The sequence below is a fragment of the Acanthopagrus latus genome, chromosome 3 (genome assembly GCF_904848185.1).
Source record: "Acanthopagrus latus isolate v.2019 chromosome 3, fAcaLat1.1, whole genome shotgun sequence".
Classification (NCBI taxonomy): Eukaryota; Metazoa; Chordata; class Actinopteri; order Spariformes; family Sparidae; genus Acanthopagrus; species Acanthopagrus latus.
In genome coordinates, this window is record NC_051041.1 from 13814651 (window position 1) to 13834134 (window position 19484).

The window sequence follows — 19484 nt, forward strand, 5'->3', positions numbered from 1 at the left end:
CGAGTCCTGCTGTGACTTCTTATTCTGCTGCCCAGAATTCTGTATCTCATCAAATCTTTCTGGTCTTGTTCTGTACATCTGCAATATGAACATGCTAGGATCAAACTGCTCTCTCTCTTCTCTATTTCTGTGTTGTTCCTCTGTTCTCTCTCAACCTCCCCTCCTCTCCTGCTCTGCTAAACCAGCAACTGTGGTCTGCATTTGACCTACACTAACACTGCATTTCTGTCTTGTGCCCTATCCTGAACCGCGTCTGAGCCCAAATCTTTTTAAAAACCATGAGCCTAGCAAATGTCCCGCTCTGTGCACTCCTTGTGTTGTGTACCATAAAACAAAAGTGGACTAAACCAGTTTCTGCTCTTGAAATACCAGCATCTGTACATACGACTCCAGCTCCAAGCCAAGGGCCCCCTCTTCACTCTGAAGGTCCGTCATCAACATGCCCTCCTCAGCGTTCTGCCATGGTTTCCCTGCTCTGGGGAGGGGGGAGAAGACTGCAGCATGGAGACCCAACATCCTGTGTTTTTGCTGTTTTAACTACAAGGGAAAGAGACATTGAAATCACACAACGGCCCCAAAGAGACTCTTGTTTTTTGTGTGCGAATGTGAGAAAGAGAAGGGTGTTTTCGCGTGACTGCAGTAATGCATGTATTTGTGTGTATGTGTGCATTTATGTGTGTTTGAGTGTGTGTGCGTGCCTGTGGGGTCAAACGGAGTGAAGGCCCCCTGACAGCAAAGTCTTGGCGGGGTCTCATTCTTTCTTTCACTCTCTCCCTTCTTTTTTCTGTGGTCTTGTGTTGTTTAGTGGTTTTTGTGATGAAAAAAAAATTGTATATCTGTCTGTTACATATCATGTATGTATCTGAGGTGCAAAATATTTAAATACACATTCTGTTCTTGCCATTGGTAATCTTGTCTATAGCATACTGCTTCTTTAAGGGATTAAGGGGAGGTGTGAGCGTGTTTATGTGTGCGTGTGTGTGTGTTTTAGAGCCTCCGTGAGTATTGGGCTTTGCCCAGGCTGTCTGGGATTGTGTGCGAGAGAGTTCAGTCAAGGACACAATTCGACAGGGAGAGAAAGGGAGGGGAGGAGAGGAATGGATGTTGGGGAGGGGAGGATGTGTTGGAGGGGAAAGAAAGAAACCAGACTGAGGAAATCAGAAAAGGGTGTCGGAGAGGTTTTAAAGCCACTGAAACAAAATGCACAAAAATGCACGGTTTGAAAATTCCTCTTCCAAATAAGGAAATGCATTAAAGCACAGCGTGGAGGCTGGTGGTACCAGAGAGCTGACAGGAAGAGACCCCATGCTTATTTCATCTCCGCACAGGGAAACTTCCTATAATAGAGCAAATATTGTACATCTGCAGCTTGTGTGTATGAGTGTGCGTGCCAGACAGAGAGAGTGAGGGAGAAGGAAAGCAGATGGGGGGAGTTTACTAGCTGCATATTGTGTACAGTTTGTCAACAGGCTGACTAAATAGACTCAGACATGGCCGGAGGAAATGTGTTTGCTGTGACATTCCACTGTATGGTGGAAGGGGACACGCACTGTCAACAACACTACATGACAGATGGGGAGGAAGAGGGTGCAGAATGACAGCTCTCTTTCAGACTTCTTTTGTACTATATTTATGCAAAATAACATTTCGATTAAGGCTGCAGGCTGTGTAAAAAAAAAAAAGAACATTGCGAGTATTTTGACGGATATTGCAATATGATTTACGATTAGTAGAAATGATCATTTTTCCATCACAATTTTATTTGTCACTGAAAAACTATTAAAATCATGATAATGTGACAGTTGTTGGGATCCGTACCAAACTTATTTTTTACATCTGGGGAACAAGATTTGTAGGCCAACAAATCTTTTCAAGCCCTACCATACTTCATTATAATGCTGTTTTGTCTCGAGCCTGACCTATATATTGGTTGGCCAATATTATCAGATGATATCAGCCTGTTACAGATATATCTGTGCCATTGTTGTCGAGCATGACGACTCGATTATAGTGCATAAAACAATGCTTAAAGTAAATAATTATCAATAAATTCCCAATGGAGTTTACTGTTTCAGTGAAATGATGTCATTTCAGGCAGTAAAGAATATTGTTTAACTGTAAAATATACTGCCTCCATTACATCTCTTGAAGTGTCTGATAACCACTTTTGAGGGATCACAGAAAAAAACGTATGTATATCAGCCAATATGTTGATAACATAATGTTTTGCTCGCTACTATCTCTATTGGCATCAGTCCCAAAAATCAGCTTTTGGTTGGGCTGTAGTTTTGCCAGACGTATTGCATCTTTTGCTATTTGGCAACTTGGCCATATTGCCTTTTGATAATATTTCGATTGATAGTAAGGCCCTAACTTCAGTTAATCACAAATTATTATAAATTATAATGTTTGCGCTGAATTGAAACAAAATAGGTCATCTGTTATATGTTAAATTGTTTCTAATTTTTACATACATAAAAAGTACAATGTGTTGGGGAGTTGAGGTAAGAACTAGCATAAATTATAAGTGTACTTAAATGAAAATAGCCAGTTTACCTCAAAACAAAATCCTAGTTGAGTCCAGTTCACAACAATGTTCTTACATAAGTGGTGAAATATTACCAGTCAGCTTTAGCATCAACTAAAAAACCATTAGCTAGCTTAGCTGCATTCTCTTGCGAGTTTATTACTTTGCTGAACAACATGTGAGAGTTTTGGGCCTGTTTCGTGAGTAAATAACTGACTAAAGGGGAGTTTTAACCAACATTTGGGCTAATTTTAAACTGTATGAGTCACTTAATGGGGGTAATTAAAATGGCGGTCACTGTGCCAGTAAAGCCACCGTTGGCCGCGGAATGCGCTTCGTCATCACAACTTTCCCCTGGGGGTAGGAGGAAGAAGAAGGAGGAGGTCGGGGAGGGAAGAGGAGGAGGGCTGTTCTCAGCTGGGACTTTCCTCGCTGCCAGTAAAAAGTTTAATCACAGGGCGCCACACCGGAGATGTTCCCCGGCGTCTCCACGGTGGAGGTATGCGGACCTGTGCGCGCGGTCTCCCCCTCCGCTCGGGAACACTTCTCCTTCTTCTAGTCCCAACGCTTCTGCTCGCGCTCCAGCTCCTGGTCGTCGGGACACGGTTACCCCGAGCCGCTCAGGTGGGGCTGGAGGAGCAGGGGGTCGCCTTTTCCGTTATCAGCATCGAACCGGAGAGGAACTCACGCCAGTGGGGCTCCCCGTTCCGGCGACCGGGTCAGGAGGAGGAGGAATTGGAGGAGGAGAGGAGGGCGTATGAGGATGAGAACGAGATGCACTCGCGCCAGGTAAGTTCAATAAAGTTTGATTTCAGTGTGTCTGAATATTTTCATCATTGCTGAATAAACGTATTTATTGAATAACACATTTATTTTGGGAACAAATTACAATATCTCACCTTCACTCACAACAATATCACCTATTTACTCATAACCTGGTTGATTTTTTACCATATTACTTTCCTTAAAACCTAGTAAACATGATTTCAAAATGTATTTTTGTAGTTATATATAGCTACTTATACATGCTGGGTCAGTTTGCGCACGGCTCTGTGAATTGTTACTGACATGAATGAACAGGTGAGGGCAGGGGGGTGAGCGCAGCACTGACCCCAGATCAGAGAGCGGTGACAGCTGTTCTCTCTCTCTCTCTCTCTCTCTCTCTCTCTCTCTCTCTCTCTCTCTCTCTCTCTCTCTCTCTCTCTTTACCCTTCAGCTGCAAAGAACTTCAACCTTAACCTGCGCGTGTGTATATGTGTGTCTATGAGGTGTGTGTGTGTGGGTTCATCTGTCCTCTGATTACCCCAGTGCCCCCACCCACCCCCACCCCGCTGGGTGCTCACCCCCATCTCTCTTTCATTCTCTTTTTCTCTCACTGTCTCTTTTTCTGCCCAAGGCTAAACTCTCTGACTCATTCTAGTGAATCATCACCACCCCCCCCCCCCCTCCCCACAAGGTTGCCATGGTGACCACAGGGTTCACTTATAGTAGAGTGGGGGGCTTTGCGTGAATGCGTGTGTGTTTTTGTGTGTTACAGTGCCTCAGGCAAAACAGGACTGAGGTCAGAGCCTGTGACCTGCGCCCCCTCCCCTCGTCACTCATACCTGGGGCAGGGGGTGCACACTCCCACACATTACTGTCATTCCTATGCATTATTCACATGAAACCGTTAGTATTCCTTCCACTGTAGTATCAATATATTGATATGTATGTGTGCACATTCCCAGGGGGGACCCAGAACGTTGGAGGTGCAGCCGTGGGCGGAAGACGAGCCGTCCTTCACAGCAGAACTCAATCGTATCATCTCTTATATCGCCACTCCACAGGTAGGCTTCACAGAATATCACCGACTGCAGTCAAATCACAAGTTGTCATCAACTGAACAGAAAACAACAAAAATTAAAAAATAAATAAATAAAAAAAACATGTCATCAAACAGAAGGTGCAAAAAGTGCATCAATGTGTGAATTGTTTGAATTGGCAAATATCATAAACACAGCATTATGAAATGTGGACATTTCTAGTTTGTACTAAATGTTACATTTTGAATGTGTAAAACTGTTACATTCTGTTTTTTACCCTACTTTATAGACTGCAAACAGCGTTTCCTGTGGAGTTGTTTTCTAGCAGCGGCAGTGGTTTTTTGATCGTTGTCAGGAGATACAGTAAAAATAATGCCCAGCTGAGTTTTGGTTCTAGTGGCTGCAGCACTGTTGTTCATATATGGTATATCTGATCATGATTAAAGGGCTAGTTCTACACATTTGGCATCATGTTTTTTGTGTTTATTGTTTTGTTTCACTTTCTTTTGTCATCTAGGTTTAAATTTCTAATTTCCCATAAAGTCCCATGTTATGTTCTTACTTTGGTGGCCCATCACTCCTGAATGAATGTAGAAGCAACACTGGCAAACAATAGTACAGACAAGCAGTGAGAAATAACAGGATGAATGAGGGTAAACTCTGATATGAAATAAAAACGCTGTTAAGGAATTATGAACCCCATAATCACACATCTAGTAGCCCCATGACGCCTCATCACAGGTTGCAAAAGACAGTGAGCTGTGGAAGTCTTTTTTTTTCACTAGGATAATGTGTGTATGCTGGGAAAGGTATCATTTCGAGTCGCAGAGATGTTTTTCTTCCTATTTTCTTTCCCTGTGATTAGTTTATGATTCCTCAGATTCATCTTGCCACCCCTTGCGGGAAGTTTATTACCTCCACCAAGAATCCATTTGTTTGTTTGTTGGTTGGTTGGTTTGTCAGCAGTACAACTACTGAACAGATTTCCTCAAAACTTAGATGGGAGGAGGATGGGTCTCAGCCCAGGACTGACCCCATTAACTGGATTATTACTTTTTACTTTTTTTTTTGATATTGCGAGATATGGTGTTTTTTGGTGTTTTCTCAGGGAATAATGCATGGATCTTTACGTTAAAAAAACAGACATGTTGAGTTGACTGGATCTATGAGTGAGTACAATTTGATGCAGATCCTAGATCTCGTGAGTTCAAATTATGGTTAAGTAGTTAACTTAGATCGATAAAGGGATATCAAGTTTGATTTCCGTCATTAGATTGCAGGGGACTGTTGGATATTGGCTGAGGTATGAATACATTTGAAAAAGAGGCTCATTTCCCAGAGCCTAAATTAACACCTTCGAATTGCATTTTTGGTAGAAAAATGACTCAAACAATTAGACGATTATCAAAATAGTTTTCGAAAATGTTTCTTTTGCTCGACTAATCGGTTAATTGCCAGAAAGCTGAAGCTCCAGGCCCAACTCTCATGTTGGGAACCACTGATAAAACATTTTGGGCCCTCCTCGAAGGGCTCCAGCAACACTCACAGCACATAAGGGACCAGCAGGAACTGTAGCCAGGAGTTAGATTTTGCCAAGCCTGAAGAGTAATCAATAAAAACTTCACTTTTGCAACTTCTACACTTCTACAACTGCAGACTTCCAATGTGGGGGGTTAACATAGCAGTAATATGATCAGTCAGGCGCTGTCAGTATTCTGGCAGCAGAACTCTGCAAAATCTGGAGCTAGTGAGGACTTTCAGTTCCAGACTGGAAACTCCCATATGAGAGCTGAGACTTAAGTAACACCAAGTGCTGGGGGACTGAGAGGGAAAATGATTAAAGTATACTGTAAGCGTAAGAATATAGTGTTGATTTAGTTCTGTAATTATTCCATACCATACCATACCATTAAAATGACTCTCAGAGTTGCTCAAGTTGAAAGATAACTATCAACTGAAACTTGCATTAAAGAGTCAAAATGACCAGAAGATAATTTGCTTTACTTTAAGGTACTTGAAGACACCAGTCACCGTGTGAAATGCATTTCACAAGGCGAGCTCTCATACAACTTCTTGTTTTTTAACTTCCTCTCCTCTTAGTTGTATGCTAATTCTGAGTAGGGCTGTTCTCAGTCCTTTCTCCAAACCACAATCTCATATGATCTCCCCTCTCCTGTCCACCCGCAGCTAAACTGCTCCAGGGTTTTGTCTCCAGGTCAGGCTCAGGCATCTCAGCCCCCTGCAGACTCACCCCGCTGGCTGCTGTGTGCTGAGGACTGGCTCCTTCCAGCGGCAGAACCACCGTGTGTTGCATACTCCTTTAGGTGTGCCCATATGACTGTATACTACGTGCGTGTGTCTGTGCACGTGCCATGATGCTTATGCATTCATATCGCTGTGGCGGAGCTGGAATAAACAACACAATGCATATTTAATCATGCATGCAATAATCTTCAAACCACCTCTGTGCTCCCCTGCCTCTGTGTCGATCTTTTTTTTTCTCATTTGTCTTTGTCTCTCTAGTATGGATCGGGGAGATGCGGAGTTTCTAAAGACTGTGTCAATGCTGGGATGTGAAGTCCACAGTTTTGATCCCAGCAACTCCTATGCATCTGGTGGTCACCTTGGCAACAGTTTGGCCAGTAACCATGGTGATGGAGGCGTGGTCAGCCAACACAAGATGTGGTTGGAATGGCGAGCACCAAGGAAGCGCAAGCACAAGACAAGAGGCAACCTGGGTAGTGTTTCTCAAACACTGGCAGACATCATGGCAGCTCTGGGACATCACACAGTAAGACACACGCACATGCAACCAAACACAAACACAACACAACACACACACACACATACACACTTAGAGAAACAGTGCCAAACAAACATACCTTAGAGTCTTTTCGACCCAACATACCCAGAAAGCTCTCTTACTTGTACGTTCCCATAGCAACAGGGCTCTGCGCCATCCCTGGCTACCATGGCAACAGTTTAAGTGAGTGAATCACATACTGGCCCAGTTACATCTTGCAGCCACAAGAGGGAACTACGTACCTGCAGTTGAACATGTGCTGGCTGACATTATAAGAAGGAGTCTACTGTCATGAATTAATATTCAGTCGTGATTACAATATTTACAATATTTGGCTCCTGGAGGGGACGAGTCCAGTCCAACATCTGAAAATGTGAAGTTCTCCCCACAAATAAATGATTCCTCAATAAATTATGTAAAGGAAAATATATATTTAATAGAGGCCGACACTGCTTTCGAAATTATTCACACGCAAACAAAACACGACATTTTTGTTTCATGTGTGTCTGCTCATCTTACGCATGGATCTGAACCGTTGCTTGTACCAAACTAAGTAGGGATTTGGGAAATTAGAGCTCACAGTTTAGGTCATCATGATACCTTTACTTGCTACAAACCTAAGTTCCCCAATTCCATCTCTGTAGCATCTATTTGCAAATGAGTAATGTCTTTAATGAGTGGATTTAGTGACTGATGACTTGAAAAAAAAAACAAGCTCTTGAAATAGTACCCTTTTCTGAATCGAAGGCATGAAAAGTAATTTGCAGAACACATTGTACTTTCAATTGGTATTGTGAATATACGTTATAGTACAATTGCACGGAACATTAATGAACCTGTTTTTTTTCTGTTTTTTATCTCTTTAGGTTCACTTCCTGTATGCTGACCTTCTCAGTGCTGAGTGGCGAGTTTTCCAGAACTGGATTGAGATAGGAACACTGCAGCGTGTCCATCATCTGGTTGCAACAGTGCACCTGCAATGGGCAGGGTTTGAGGTGGGCGGAACCAATGAGGAGGTTCTCCGCTATTGGTTCAGCGTCCTACAGGGTCTCCAGGCTTCTGGACTCAAGCTGGTCCACAGCTCTGCAGGAGAGGGTCACAGCATCCTCAAACAGACTGCAGTAAATGCCCACAGCTCATACACACTCAGCTGGGTCAACACGGGACACTGACACACACACACACACACACACACACACACACACACACGAATGGACACAGGTGTACACACATGACCAGACAGTGTGGATGGGTTAAAACAAGAGGGAGGAAGTCAACTCTTCAAGTACGTGGTGGAGTTACATTTTTCTTCCAGTGAATGTTTTCCCCTCTTCTCAGGCACACACAGTTGTCTCCCTCTAGTGGAGACAGAAGGATCTGTCTTTGTATGACTCCGCCTTCAGAGGGAAATACTGCTGTCTCTCTACGTGATACTGGCTTTGACCAAATATGGAGCGGAAGGAAGGATTGCTGATTTAACTGGGCAATGATGTTGTTATCAGATCTACTGATTGTACACAAAACAGCAGATTTTTGTATGTAATTTGTAGCCACAGCTTGATTGTGTCCTCTTTGCTCCTAAATAACAGCTGACAGGTGCTGACAGGTTTTATCAATATTATACAATTTAATTAGTTCAGTGCAACCCCTTTCATCAGTCATTATTTTGATCCAGCTGTAATTTGAATGTAGATTGAACAGATTATTGTATGTATTTTTTGTACATTTGCAGCGCTTTTATGTGCAATAATTATTGATGTTGAAGAGAAGCCTAAATTATATTGAGACCAATAGTGCCTACTGTGACATATATTGAAATGCGTCCATACACTGATGCAGTTTTTGCACATTACTGTGTATTGTATGACAACAATGAAAACAACGCAACCACGTTGGACATAATAAAATACAGAATAGAAATCTTTGACTGCTATTTTGTCTGTCCTTGGGAAGTCCTGATCAACAACAGGTTGTAATTCCGTAAGAAAATGGGTTACATTTTACAGTTTTTGTTATTCATAACAGATGTGCATTGCATTGACAGCTGTGACATTTTTTTAAAGGAAATAAGCTCATTAATTGTCCCTTTTGCTATGTAGATACTCTTACTCCCACGCCTTTTGATATAGTAGTATACAGTTAAAAGTCCTAACTTCATAGATAAATGTATTGTGTTATAGAAGACTAATTGTGAATTATGTGACACCTACATTGATCTGAAGTGTATGTATGTGTGCATCTCCTTGAATTGTAAGTCCAGTAACAGTGCTTGTGTTCCCTTTCATATTTGCACATAATCCATAAAGCAAAATAGTGGCCATTATGAAAAATGCTATCTCATTGCAAAAGTAAAACAGGTTGGGTCGCCTCAATACTTTTACCGCAGGTTCCTACAGTCTCCTTGGGATAAATGATTCGACCTTTATCATCGCCTCCCTAAACCCTGTGTACTTCCACGGTGCAGGCTGGGTTAAGGTTAAGGATGCACTTAACACTCCCCCGGTGAAGCTCGCAGGACAGTTATTCATCTCCGTGAGTGCTTTTCCCCACAGTGAGCTCTTATTCATAAAAGGCCAATGCCAGTCATTCCTCGGACGCGTTCCAACTCGCTGGAGCGCACATTGGAATGCGCTTCTGCCTCCACCCTGCGTTACGCACATTACGGACAGATGTTTGCCACTAGTCAGGGCGGAGTTGCGCTTTTTACGTTGAAATTTCCACATCCTGTTCTCGGCAAATACAGGCGACAGGCGCGACGGCCAATCAGCTCTGAGGAACCCGGCCACTCGACCAATCAGAAGTTCACAATCCCGGGACTTCTGTGCTCGGTTTCGTTCGTCCGCATACTGTACCGCTCTACATTTCTTGTGGAAATCTTGAGACAGCACAACAACCAGACTATAGAGAGGGCTAACAGTTGGTAGTTTTGACGGTAAGTAGAAAACGATTCATAAATATTGTTTTCATAAAGTGGAGGATTTAAAAATAGGTTCATTTGGTTGTTTCTTCGAGTTAAGAGGCGCCTGTAAGTTACTTCCTGCTCTGACAAGGCCGAAATCCCAAGATACAGTTTAGCCTGTTTTAGCTAATGTTTTGGGCGTAGAAGTGTTACATTTCCGATTAATTTGATTTACAAGTTGTTACTGGTGCAGGCAAAAGTTCAGTTCAAAGTCGTCTACCATATTAAACGTATGAGTTAAACCCTTACAATTTCGGTTCGTGTATTTGACAGAGAGCGGTTGATTGTACGTTACTGTCGGAGCATACCAACTAACCACACAGTGCAGGGCTGTGCCTCTACTGGGATTCAACTAGAAGCTCGCCTTCTCTTAAAGAAAGGCACAAACACGACACTGTTCTACTATCCTCTGTTTGAATATACGTATCAACACTGTGCCTGTCAACCGAGGAAAAGTGCAGACACTAGAATCTACCCAGAGACGCTTGAGTCGTGACCTCACCATTCTGTGAAAGCCCCAACGTGAACATGAAAAACTTGTAATTAGGCAGCCGAGCAGGGGAATAGGAATCACCGCAGGGGTATACTTACAGCCAGCTAAAAATCTGCCTGCCTGCACTGTGTTGGTTGACAGTGGAGAGTCTGAAGTCACTGCAAACCTCTGAGCGCCTGTGGGAGTTGACATTTTCTGAGCAGATGCCATATGGCACTGTAGAGATAATGGTTTGTGTGTGGGTAGTTTACACTGACACACACTGGCAGTGATTCGTCCAATATAATACAATATATAAGCACAATGGAGAAGAAATCTTTATTTTTCCTTTCTTTATTTTTTTTTTTTCCGGTTTCACATCAGCTGGGTGGATGCTGGGTGTTTGCTGAGCAGTGCAAAGCTTTAGTTTTGCTTCTGCTTTAGCCCTGTCTGTCCCTGGTTTTATTTATACATGCATGTCTGGGTGTCGCATGAGCATGTGACTTAAATAGGGATGGAAGTAACTAGATAAGAAACATAAAGTTGAAAAAAAATGTGATGAACCCATGGCAACTTCTCTTTGTTCAAACAAATGATTCCTAAACAAAAACCTGAAATGCTGGAACTTGTGTTGTTCTGTACATTTTGCAAGAGAAATTTAGAGCCAGACTGATACTCTGGTATTTGAGAGTGAAAAATTCCAATATTGATATATCCAGCCAATGCACACACATTTTTTGCTCCCTCAAACATGGTTATCAAACACTTGATGTAACAAAGATGTAAGAAAGGCAGGGTTTTTACAGTTTACTTAATAATCTAAAATGACATCAGTGCACTGAAACAATAAAATTCAATTTTATGATTATAAATGAATTCAAGATTTGACATGTCTGCTTCATAATCTCTTTTTATAAATAAGGTTTGATATCAGCTCATATCGGACAGCATAAGTGTCAGTACCGATGTATCTGTGATAGGCTAAAACTAGCCAATATTATCAGTTGGACTCTATTAAAATGATTGGCAAATTTTCCGAATGGTTGTTGATTGAGCTTCTCAGTGTATTAGTTTCACAGCTGTGTGTAATACATGGTAATACGTCTCTCGTCTTTTAGTCCTTTCATGTTTGTATGTCTTCGGCTCAACTGACCCATCTCCTCTTCCTCCTTCAGGGTTGGGCCCCCCTACCCACGACACCTCACCATGCCTCTGGTTACGAGGAATATAGAGCCGCGGCATGTGTGTCGCCAGACCATCCCGAACAACATTCGCAGTGAGCTGGAATGTGTCACCAATATCAGCCTGGCCAACATCATCCGCCAGCTTGGCAGCCTCAGTGAGTGAATGCTGTGTGTGTGCTTGGGTGTTACTGAAATACAGTGTGCATTTGCACGTTCAAGCAGCATTTATTATAATGTAGTTGTGGAGATTTTGAGACAAATACTGTAATCGATACTAATCATAAACTTGTCTGCGTAGGCAAATATGCAGAGGATGTGTTCGGGGAGCTGTTTGTCCAGGCTGGAGCATTTGCGATTAGAGTGAATTCACTGGGAGAACGAGTGGATCGTCTGCAGGTTAAAGTCACCCAGCTGGACCCCAAAGAAGAAGAGGGTAAGTACACCCACACGGTACTACTTGTCTTAATATCACAGTAGTTCATTAGTGTGAATACAACTGAGTATAACATAAAATTGTATATCTTCAGTTTATTCAGTAAAGCCGCTTTTACGCTGCAGACTGCAATTCTAATTAAAAATTCGAATTACTTTCCCAATAAAAGCTCCATAAATATTCAGTAACATCCCCTCTGTTTCCCTCTCAGTCTCTCTGCAGGCCATCACTACCCGCAAGGCCTTCCGCAGCAGTCTGACCCAGGACCAGCAGCTGTTCACCAGACCTTCGCTGCCCATGCCCATAAATGAGACCTACACGACCTGTAATCCGCCGCCACCGCTCAACTACCTCAGCCAGTACCGGTATGGCTCAGTAGATGCACAGATTCACACCCACGGCTCATCTTCATTCACTGGAGCATAACATGCAAGGAATAATAAGGGGACACGTGCATGCACATGTGCACACACATGCATTCTATAATTCTGTCATGACTAATCGTTATTTAAACTAATATCTCTATTGCGTATGCTTTCAAACATCATCAAGGAGTGGGTATCACTATTGACTGTGTTTATCTCAGTGATGTTCAACAAAAGAATCACAATTTTTATGCTTCTGAATATCGAGTAAATGTCAAAAACTGTGTTAGAATGTTTTTGCTCATGCTCAGGAGACTCGTGGCCAACCTTTGTGAAACCCTGTAGGTTCATCATGTTGATGAGTACTTGTTTCATTAGTGCATCAACATGTGAAAAATATTTTTGTGATCAACATCTAACCTGTTTTTGCTGTTCTGAAAGGCATACATGATGACAAATCACGCCAAACTCAGACACACGGCAGCCATTTTCCTCACGTCATGCTCAGTAGTATAAACATAGGGAAGTTTACTAATAGTATCATTTCACTGCTTCCTGATTTATCAGCAACTAAAAAGACAATAGATAAAAAGTAGAAAATCTGGGGGGACAAAAGGCTTTATTTCCAGGTAGAACATTATATTTTGTCATCAGTAAGGTAACATTAGAGTTCACCCACTTCCGAGTACTGTTCGATTACTTTCAGTACATTTCTCCTCTAGGCTTAAATAAACATGTCCAAGACAAAAAATTAATTTTGAGAATAATGTTTGATAACCCGTTAGCTTTGATTGGACAACAGCTAACGTAAGCATTAAGCCACTTCCTAGCTAACATTACCATTTCATAGTATTTTAAAAATGATAGGAAATGCATAAACTAATTCTAAAAAAATAAACACATCATGGCCATTCATTCATTCAAGCAGAGAAGAGACACGCACTTGAATAAATCAAACCACAGTGTTAACTAGCAAGTGGTTAAATGCTAACAGAAGTGTTTGCCATCCATCAACAGCAAGTGGTGAAATAGTAGCGATTTGTCAGATTTGCTATTTTTATATGACAGCATAACATTATCCCAGCATTTGAGCTTCTAACCCTAAGCATGACGTCACAGGAATATTGCCGCCTTGTGAATATGGTCTCTGACCAAACAAACTGGATTGTTTTCATTAAATGTAAATGGCTCCACTCATAAGGATGTCCTTCAATTGAATCAAAGCAGCACGTAGAACGAGACTGAAGAAAAAAGCCTGTTGCTAAAAACAGGAACTTTTTAATGAAACATATGCCAGTTAAGGATCTGTCCGCATAAACGTCATGCCATTTCTGTCTGTGAACACAAGATAACATAAAGTGTTACTCGTACCTAGAATGTAATTCTAATGTTTGTAAATGCTTCTCTACAGTGATGATGGAAAGGAGGCCCTGAAGTTTTACACTGATCCCTCCTACTTCTTTGACCTGTGGAAGGAGAAGATGCTGCAGGACACCAAGGACATCATGAAGGAGAAACGCAAGCACAGAGTGAGTTACAAAAACATGCTGCTACACACTAAACAAATGAACAGTTAATACATTGAAACAAACAAACGTTAGTTGTATCAAATTAAAGGATTTTTTATCAAACCCTCCATGACACGTTTTCTCCATTTCCTGTCTGAGTAGAAGGAGAAGAAAGACCATCTGAACCAACGGACGCTCAATCCCCGAAAGATCAAGACAAGAAAGGAGGAATGGGAACGCCGTAAGATGGGGGAGGAGTTTGTGGTGCCAAAGAATGATTTGGGGTAAGTTGAGAGAGATTGACTGAAATGTGGTTAAGATCACTTCAAGTTGATATGTGTGTGTGTGTGTATGTATGTGTTCGTACAAACTGTGTTCAATAGACCCAGGAGGCTTTTGAATTCATTTCATCATTAAGTAAAAATTGATTGCTTGATTTGTTATTTCAGCCCAGAAATCTTTGGATTTTCACCTGATAATGACAACATTTTCAAGTTATTTTTAGAATCAAAGTACTACTCGGATACTCTCCTCTACTTGGCCTTTCTTCTACTGACTATTGAATGAGTGCAATTAACATATGCCAGTTAAAATCTTAATCAAGTCTCATTTTTTGACACTTTAGTTTTACAAAAGCAAAGAAAGATCATCCTACTTTCTTACTGTATTTCTTTCCTGTGTTCTATACTAATTACACAGTGAGTGCAGGCTATATAGACCAGTAGGTTTGGGAAGGGGGGCTTTGGGAGCTGGTCAGGTAAATTACATGGATATAATCAGTGGTGAGAGAAGTAAAGGTAGTGATACTAAAGTGTAAAACTACTCAGGTAAAAGCAGTGGGAGAAATAGTACTGAATTTGTACCCAAGTACGAATACAGATTACTGGAATATTACTCTAATAAAAGTAAATCTACTGGTAGTGAAATAATACTCTAGTCAAACAACAAAGTATTCTTCTCAAATGCTACTCAGAGTATTGGTCCCTTTTTAACCATTGTTAAAAGGCATTCAGTCCAAGAGAGTTCTGCTTCTTGTAATCTTCCGTCTACATTACTCCCAGCTCCTGCTCTGTTCTGCACAGTGGTACAAGTACCCAAACAATGACTTAATTAAACTAATTTGAGTAGATATAATCAGTAACTTTCAACCCTGGATACCAATAATACTACATAATCCCTCTCAAATGTAGTTAGAAAAAGAATAAAGACGCGTAAAGGAGAAATACCCAACTAAGTAGAGGCACCTCAAAATTATAAGGTACTTGAGTAAATGTACTAAGTATTCCACCACTAGCTGTAATCATATGTAACCTTGGAAACCTTGGGAATAGGTGAGTGCTCTCACATCCTGACTCATCTGCTGCTACGGCAACAGGAGACAGCTCTTCATGCTCGTCCTCGAGCTTTACCTGTTGTTTTTGAAGCTTCCTCCATCCGTAGCCTACACATTTTTAATTGGATAGCTAGCCACCACAGATGGCTTTATTTTTCTCTGACTAGTTGCCACAGTAAAAGCACAGAATTGGCCCTCTCATGTTAAATTCTAGTCTTTCTTGTCTTATCGGCCAATCTGCACACAGTGATATGGGTGGTACATCCTGTTAGAAAATGTTCTCATGGGGTTGGGTGTGGTGCTGGCTGTCATTAGGGAAGAAGTGTGAATCACCCCGGGAATGTGATGTATAATGATCACTGTAAACATGTAAAGTAGAATTAACATAAAAAAAACTAATATCTAAAAATCTCTGATGCATTAAAAGAGCAAATTAGAGTCTCACTGGTAGGATTGACTTGGCTGCTTGCTGTTTTTCTGTTGTGTTATTTTTTCTACACCTTATAGACAATTAAAAACAATCCAGTAGGGACAGAAAAACTGCACAAAATACTTTGCACAAAGTTTCTGTACACAAACTAGTTTATGTGATTCTATTTTTTTTTACTATAAATACATCTTTTCCTATATGCATACAAATTAAAAGTAATGTTTTTACAAGCAGAACCGTGCAGTAATAGTATAATACTATCAACTAGCTGCTGCTGAGATGGGTTGCTTAATCTATTTTAAAAGCGATTTACCGTTTCATTTGGCCGCTTGTGTTTTACTCTATCACAAGCCAGCACTAATGAGGAGAAAAATATTCACGCTGTTAAGCTGAAGGGCGAGCCAACCTCTTACTGCTGTCTAAGTGACTGCACTCTGTGTTATTTTTATAGTGGTGTGAAGCTGTCACCACCAGTGTCACTGTTACTATTTGCTTCATCTGCTTTAAGTGATACTTCCCCATAAATCTTTACAGTGTCATTTCTCACAAGCAAACTGTTGTGTGCTTTGTATATGCTGATTAGATCTACAGAAGCTTGCTGTCACTCTCAAGGTTGTTTACATTTCCAGGTTTCAAAGAACATTGATAGCACTGTATTTTGGGCTGATTAAGATGTCTTTAATATGCTTTTAAGGAATTCCTCGGAGGTTCTAAATGGCAGTATTGGATCTGGAGATGGATTCACTTCTGAAGGCCTCGAGCAGAGTACCGGCTCCTATGCCTATGACCCTGGCTCACCACCCGGTGATGACTTCTTGCCTCCTCCACCCCCAGACATGGCGTAAGTAACCTGCCGCATGTCATTCCACATGCTGCCAGCACACACATGTTGCCAGCACATTGCCGCCCCTGCCAACACGTGCTGAACGTACATGAAATATACAGCTGCATTGCGGATTACAGGGTTCAGCAGAACCAAAATAGATAATGAACCTGGTGTTTACTTGTTGAACCACATGTCTAACCTCCTCTCCTTCACACATAGGTATAATGACGGAGGGTACGGAGCACCAGCCCAGAAGCGTACCAGTGTGCTGAGTCCAACCCACCCACCTCCTGCACCCCCCATGGCCTCTTCCCCACCCAACTCTCGCCCAAACCTTGCCCCTCCCCCTGCACCTCCTCCCCCTCCTCCATCCTCTGGCTTCGGGATTCCTCCGCCTCCCCCTGGCTTCGACACCCCACCTTCCCCTCCTCCGCTCTCCAGCTCCCCCAATGCCTATCCTTCCCCACCTGCTCCCCCTCCTCCACCTTCTATGTCCGCCATTGCTCCTCCTCCTCCGCCGCCTATGCCTGCAGGTGGCGGGCCACCACCTCCTCCTCCTCCTCCACCTCCTCCTGGCCCCCCTCCACCATCTCACATCTCTGCTCCCCCTCCTCCCCCTGGTGGTGGTGGGGCACCCAGCTCTACTCCCAAACCACAGCCAGAGCCAGCTGGGGACGCTCGCAGTGACCTGCTGCAGGCCATCCGACAAGGTAACAGGAAACAGATCAATATATAATAGACATTTACAGTCCTCACTGCTGATTGGCTGGGTAATAAAACAAGTAAAATACCCTAACAGCATCTATATACCCTGAAGAACACTGCTGAGTTTCTTGTACTGTATTTTGTGCTGCCATATATTTCTACTCCACAACATTTCAGAGGCAAATTTGGTATTTGCACTGTCACATTCATTTGACAGGTAATGCTAAGACATACTTTTTAAGGTTAAGATTTAAAATGGCTTAGTATTTTGACATATGACACTGCTTGCAAATTATTACATGCACTCACCATAACTGTTCTCCCTTTCAGGCTTCAATCTACGGAAGACGGAGGCACAGCGCGAGCAGGAGAAGAGGGATCACTTTGGCAATGATGTTGCTGCCATCCTGTCCCGTCGTATCGCCGTAGAATGCAGCGACAGTGAAGACGACTCGTCCGAGTTTGACGATGACGAGTGGTCTGAATGATCACCATCACTTTTCACCTTCATTACCTAACTCTGTATCTTTCCTCAGCTGTAAACAACATCAGTGTATTTCCTTTCCGATTACGTTCAAGTACCAGTGAAGCAGGGGTCCATTTTTCTGTGCGTCTGTCAGATTTTGTGTGTGTGAGCACACTGTATGTACAAGTGAGCTGTTAACAAATCACATTCCTCGACCCATTTATTTGTATTTATCTAAAATTATTCAGATCAGCGGTGCAAAATTCCAAAGATTGAATTAGGGTGCCTTATTGTGTCCAGATTTGTCATTGCTTTCACTGGATGACACAGCAATGTTATTGATGTAAGAGTATTCTCTGATGTAAGTCTGTGCGTCACCTCTGCCTTTAACTTGGTGTCTATTAGAACAGCAGATACCCTTTGCTGCCGGCCAGATATCTGATTTTATCTGCTTTTGTATGTTATGGGTAAGGGTAATAGAGAAGAGAGAGAGAGTGCGCACACACCCAAGCACGCAAACTCTTCCATACACAGTATTTGTACGTAGTCAGTGGACACATGCAGAAACACTCTCGCTCATTTGTAGGTTATATGATATAGATGTAAAGTTTGAATTACATGAATCATATCTTAAAGATAATTGATACTATCCTTTTTAAAGCACAGTTTCTATCACTTTTACTTTCCTCACTTTATTGGTTTTTCTGGGAACAGTTCTAGGATGAGACGTGGTTGTAGCTCATAAATAGATTCATAAATTAATTATTCAGTGTTTTTTGTATCGGCTCATGCCAGACACCTGGGGTGTTTGATGAGATCACCGCACTGAACATATGCAGACATTTAACACCATCAATCATGATTCATTTTGTACTATGTTTTCTGCTCTGTTCTGGATTTCTTAATTTGACCTTTTTCTAGGGGTGGACTAGGCTCTGATGCTTTAATCACGGTAGAATCAGGCCGATTTTTTTTGCCTCATCCTACTGTCTGTTAAGTGCCTTTTTTATATATATTGCATTTCTGTGTCAGTGCAGGTTTATTTTTGTTATCCACGCAGCCTGCTGATCAGCTTCTTCCAAAAATATTAACAGCTGCCACGGATGAGTCAAACGTAGAGCTGACTGATGTTTTAGCGTGGACCACATATTTTCCAAGTGCCTTTTTATTTTTCATCACACAGCATGCTTAGCCAAAGCTGTTTCTCCTGCCTTAAGTATTCCAAATGATTAGTAATTTCAATAAATAAGAGTGACTTACACTGATTGTTGGTATGTCTTTTCTGTGAGAATGAACAGTGTGTATGCTGTCATGAGTGGGATAACACGTTCTTGGCGTTAAGGCCCCTCGTGCTTTACCCATGACTCATCATCTCTGTGTCAGCGCTGGAGACTTCTTCACACTGCCCTGTGCTGACTGTGTGGGGAGTGTGAAAACAAAATGATTGGACAAAAGTTGTAAAAATGAGTAGACTCTTGCATAATCTCTGCGTCCTTGTGCCAAGGTTGCTTTGAAGGTTTTTCAAAGGATGCCGTGGGTGCGGAGTGATTGTGATGAAGATTTCTTTATCCACCAAATAATTTAGGATACAGAGAGCAGCAGTCTGTGCCTGATTGAATTAAAAGAGTGAGAGATGGAGAGACAAACGCACTAAAAGCCTCGGCTGCAGTG

General features: G+C 42.0%; 2 protein-coding genes across 3 annotated transcripts; both read left to right on the forward strand.

Annotated features, from left to right (window-relative positions):
• Positions 1-2379: 2379 nt before the first annotated feature.
• LOC119017463 (methyltransferase-like protein 24) lies at positions 2380-9054 on the forward strand. Of its 2 annotated transcripts, XM_037094201.1 has the most exons (6): positions 2380-3316; positions 4255-4353; positions 6517-6653; positions 6853-7120; positions 7999-8253; positions 8471-9054. In XM_037094201.1, exons 1-6 carry the CDS (start codon positions 3029-3031, stop codon positions 8492-8494), a joined length of 1071 nt encoding a protein of 356 aa, XP_036950096.1. In that variant the 5' UTR covers positions 2380-3028; the 3' UTR covers positions 8495-9054. The 2 variants fall into 2 exon arrangements, with proteins under 2 accessions (XP_036950096.1, XP_036950095.1); XM_037094200.1 differs by having other exon boundaries at positions 2395-3316; positions 7999-9054.
• Positions 9055-9906: 852 nt separating this feature from the next.
• On the forward strand, positions 9907-19078 carry wasf2 (WASP family member 2). Its single transcript, XM_037093595.1, has 9 exons — positions 9907-10064; positions 11739-11902; positions 12046-12180; positions 12392-12545; positions 13957-14074; positions 14216-14337; positions 16511-16657; positions 16862-17352; positions 17678-19078. The coding sequence occupies exons 2-9, from the start codon at positions 11770-11772 to the stop codon at positions 17833-17835; spliced, it is 1458 nt and encodes a 485-aa protein (XP_036949490.1). The 5' UTR covers positions 9907-10064; positions 11739-11769; the 3' UTR covers positions 17836-19078.
• The last annotated feature ends 406 nt before the right edge of the window (positions 19079-19484 follow it).

What these genes read in the sequence shown, in the direction of transcription:
- LOC119017463 (XM_037094200.1), top strand. Translation starts at nt 3,029, where the DNA reads ATGCGGACCTGTGCGCGCGGTCTCCCCCTCCGCTCGGGAACACTTCTC. An exon ending in TGTGTTGCATACTCCTTTAG is followed by an intron (nt 6,654 to 6,852) that starts GTGTGCCCATAT and finishes TTGTCTCTCTAG; the next exon opens with TATGGATCGGGGAGATGCGG. An exon ending in CAGCTCTGGGACATCACACA is followed by an intron (nt 7,121 to 7,998) that starts GTAAGACACACG and finishes TTATCTCTTTAG; the next exon opens with GTTCACTTCCTGTATGCTGA.
- wasf2 (XM_037093595.1), top strand. Translation starts at nt 11,770, where the DNA reads ATGCCTCTGGTTACGAGGAATATAGAGCCGCGGCATGTGTGTCGCCAG. An exon ending in GTGCCAAAGAATGATTTGGG is followed by an intron (nt 14,338 to 16,510) that starts GTAAGTTGAGAG and finishes TATGCTTTTAAG; the next exon opens with GAATTCCTCGGAGGTTCTAA. An exon ending in CCTCCACCCCCAGACATGGC is followed by an intron (nt 16,658 to 16,861) that starts GTAAGTAACCTG and finishes CTTCACACATAG; the next exon opens with GTATAATGACGGAGGGTACG.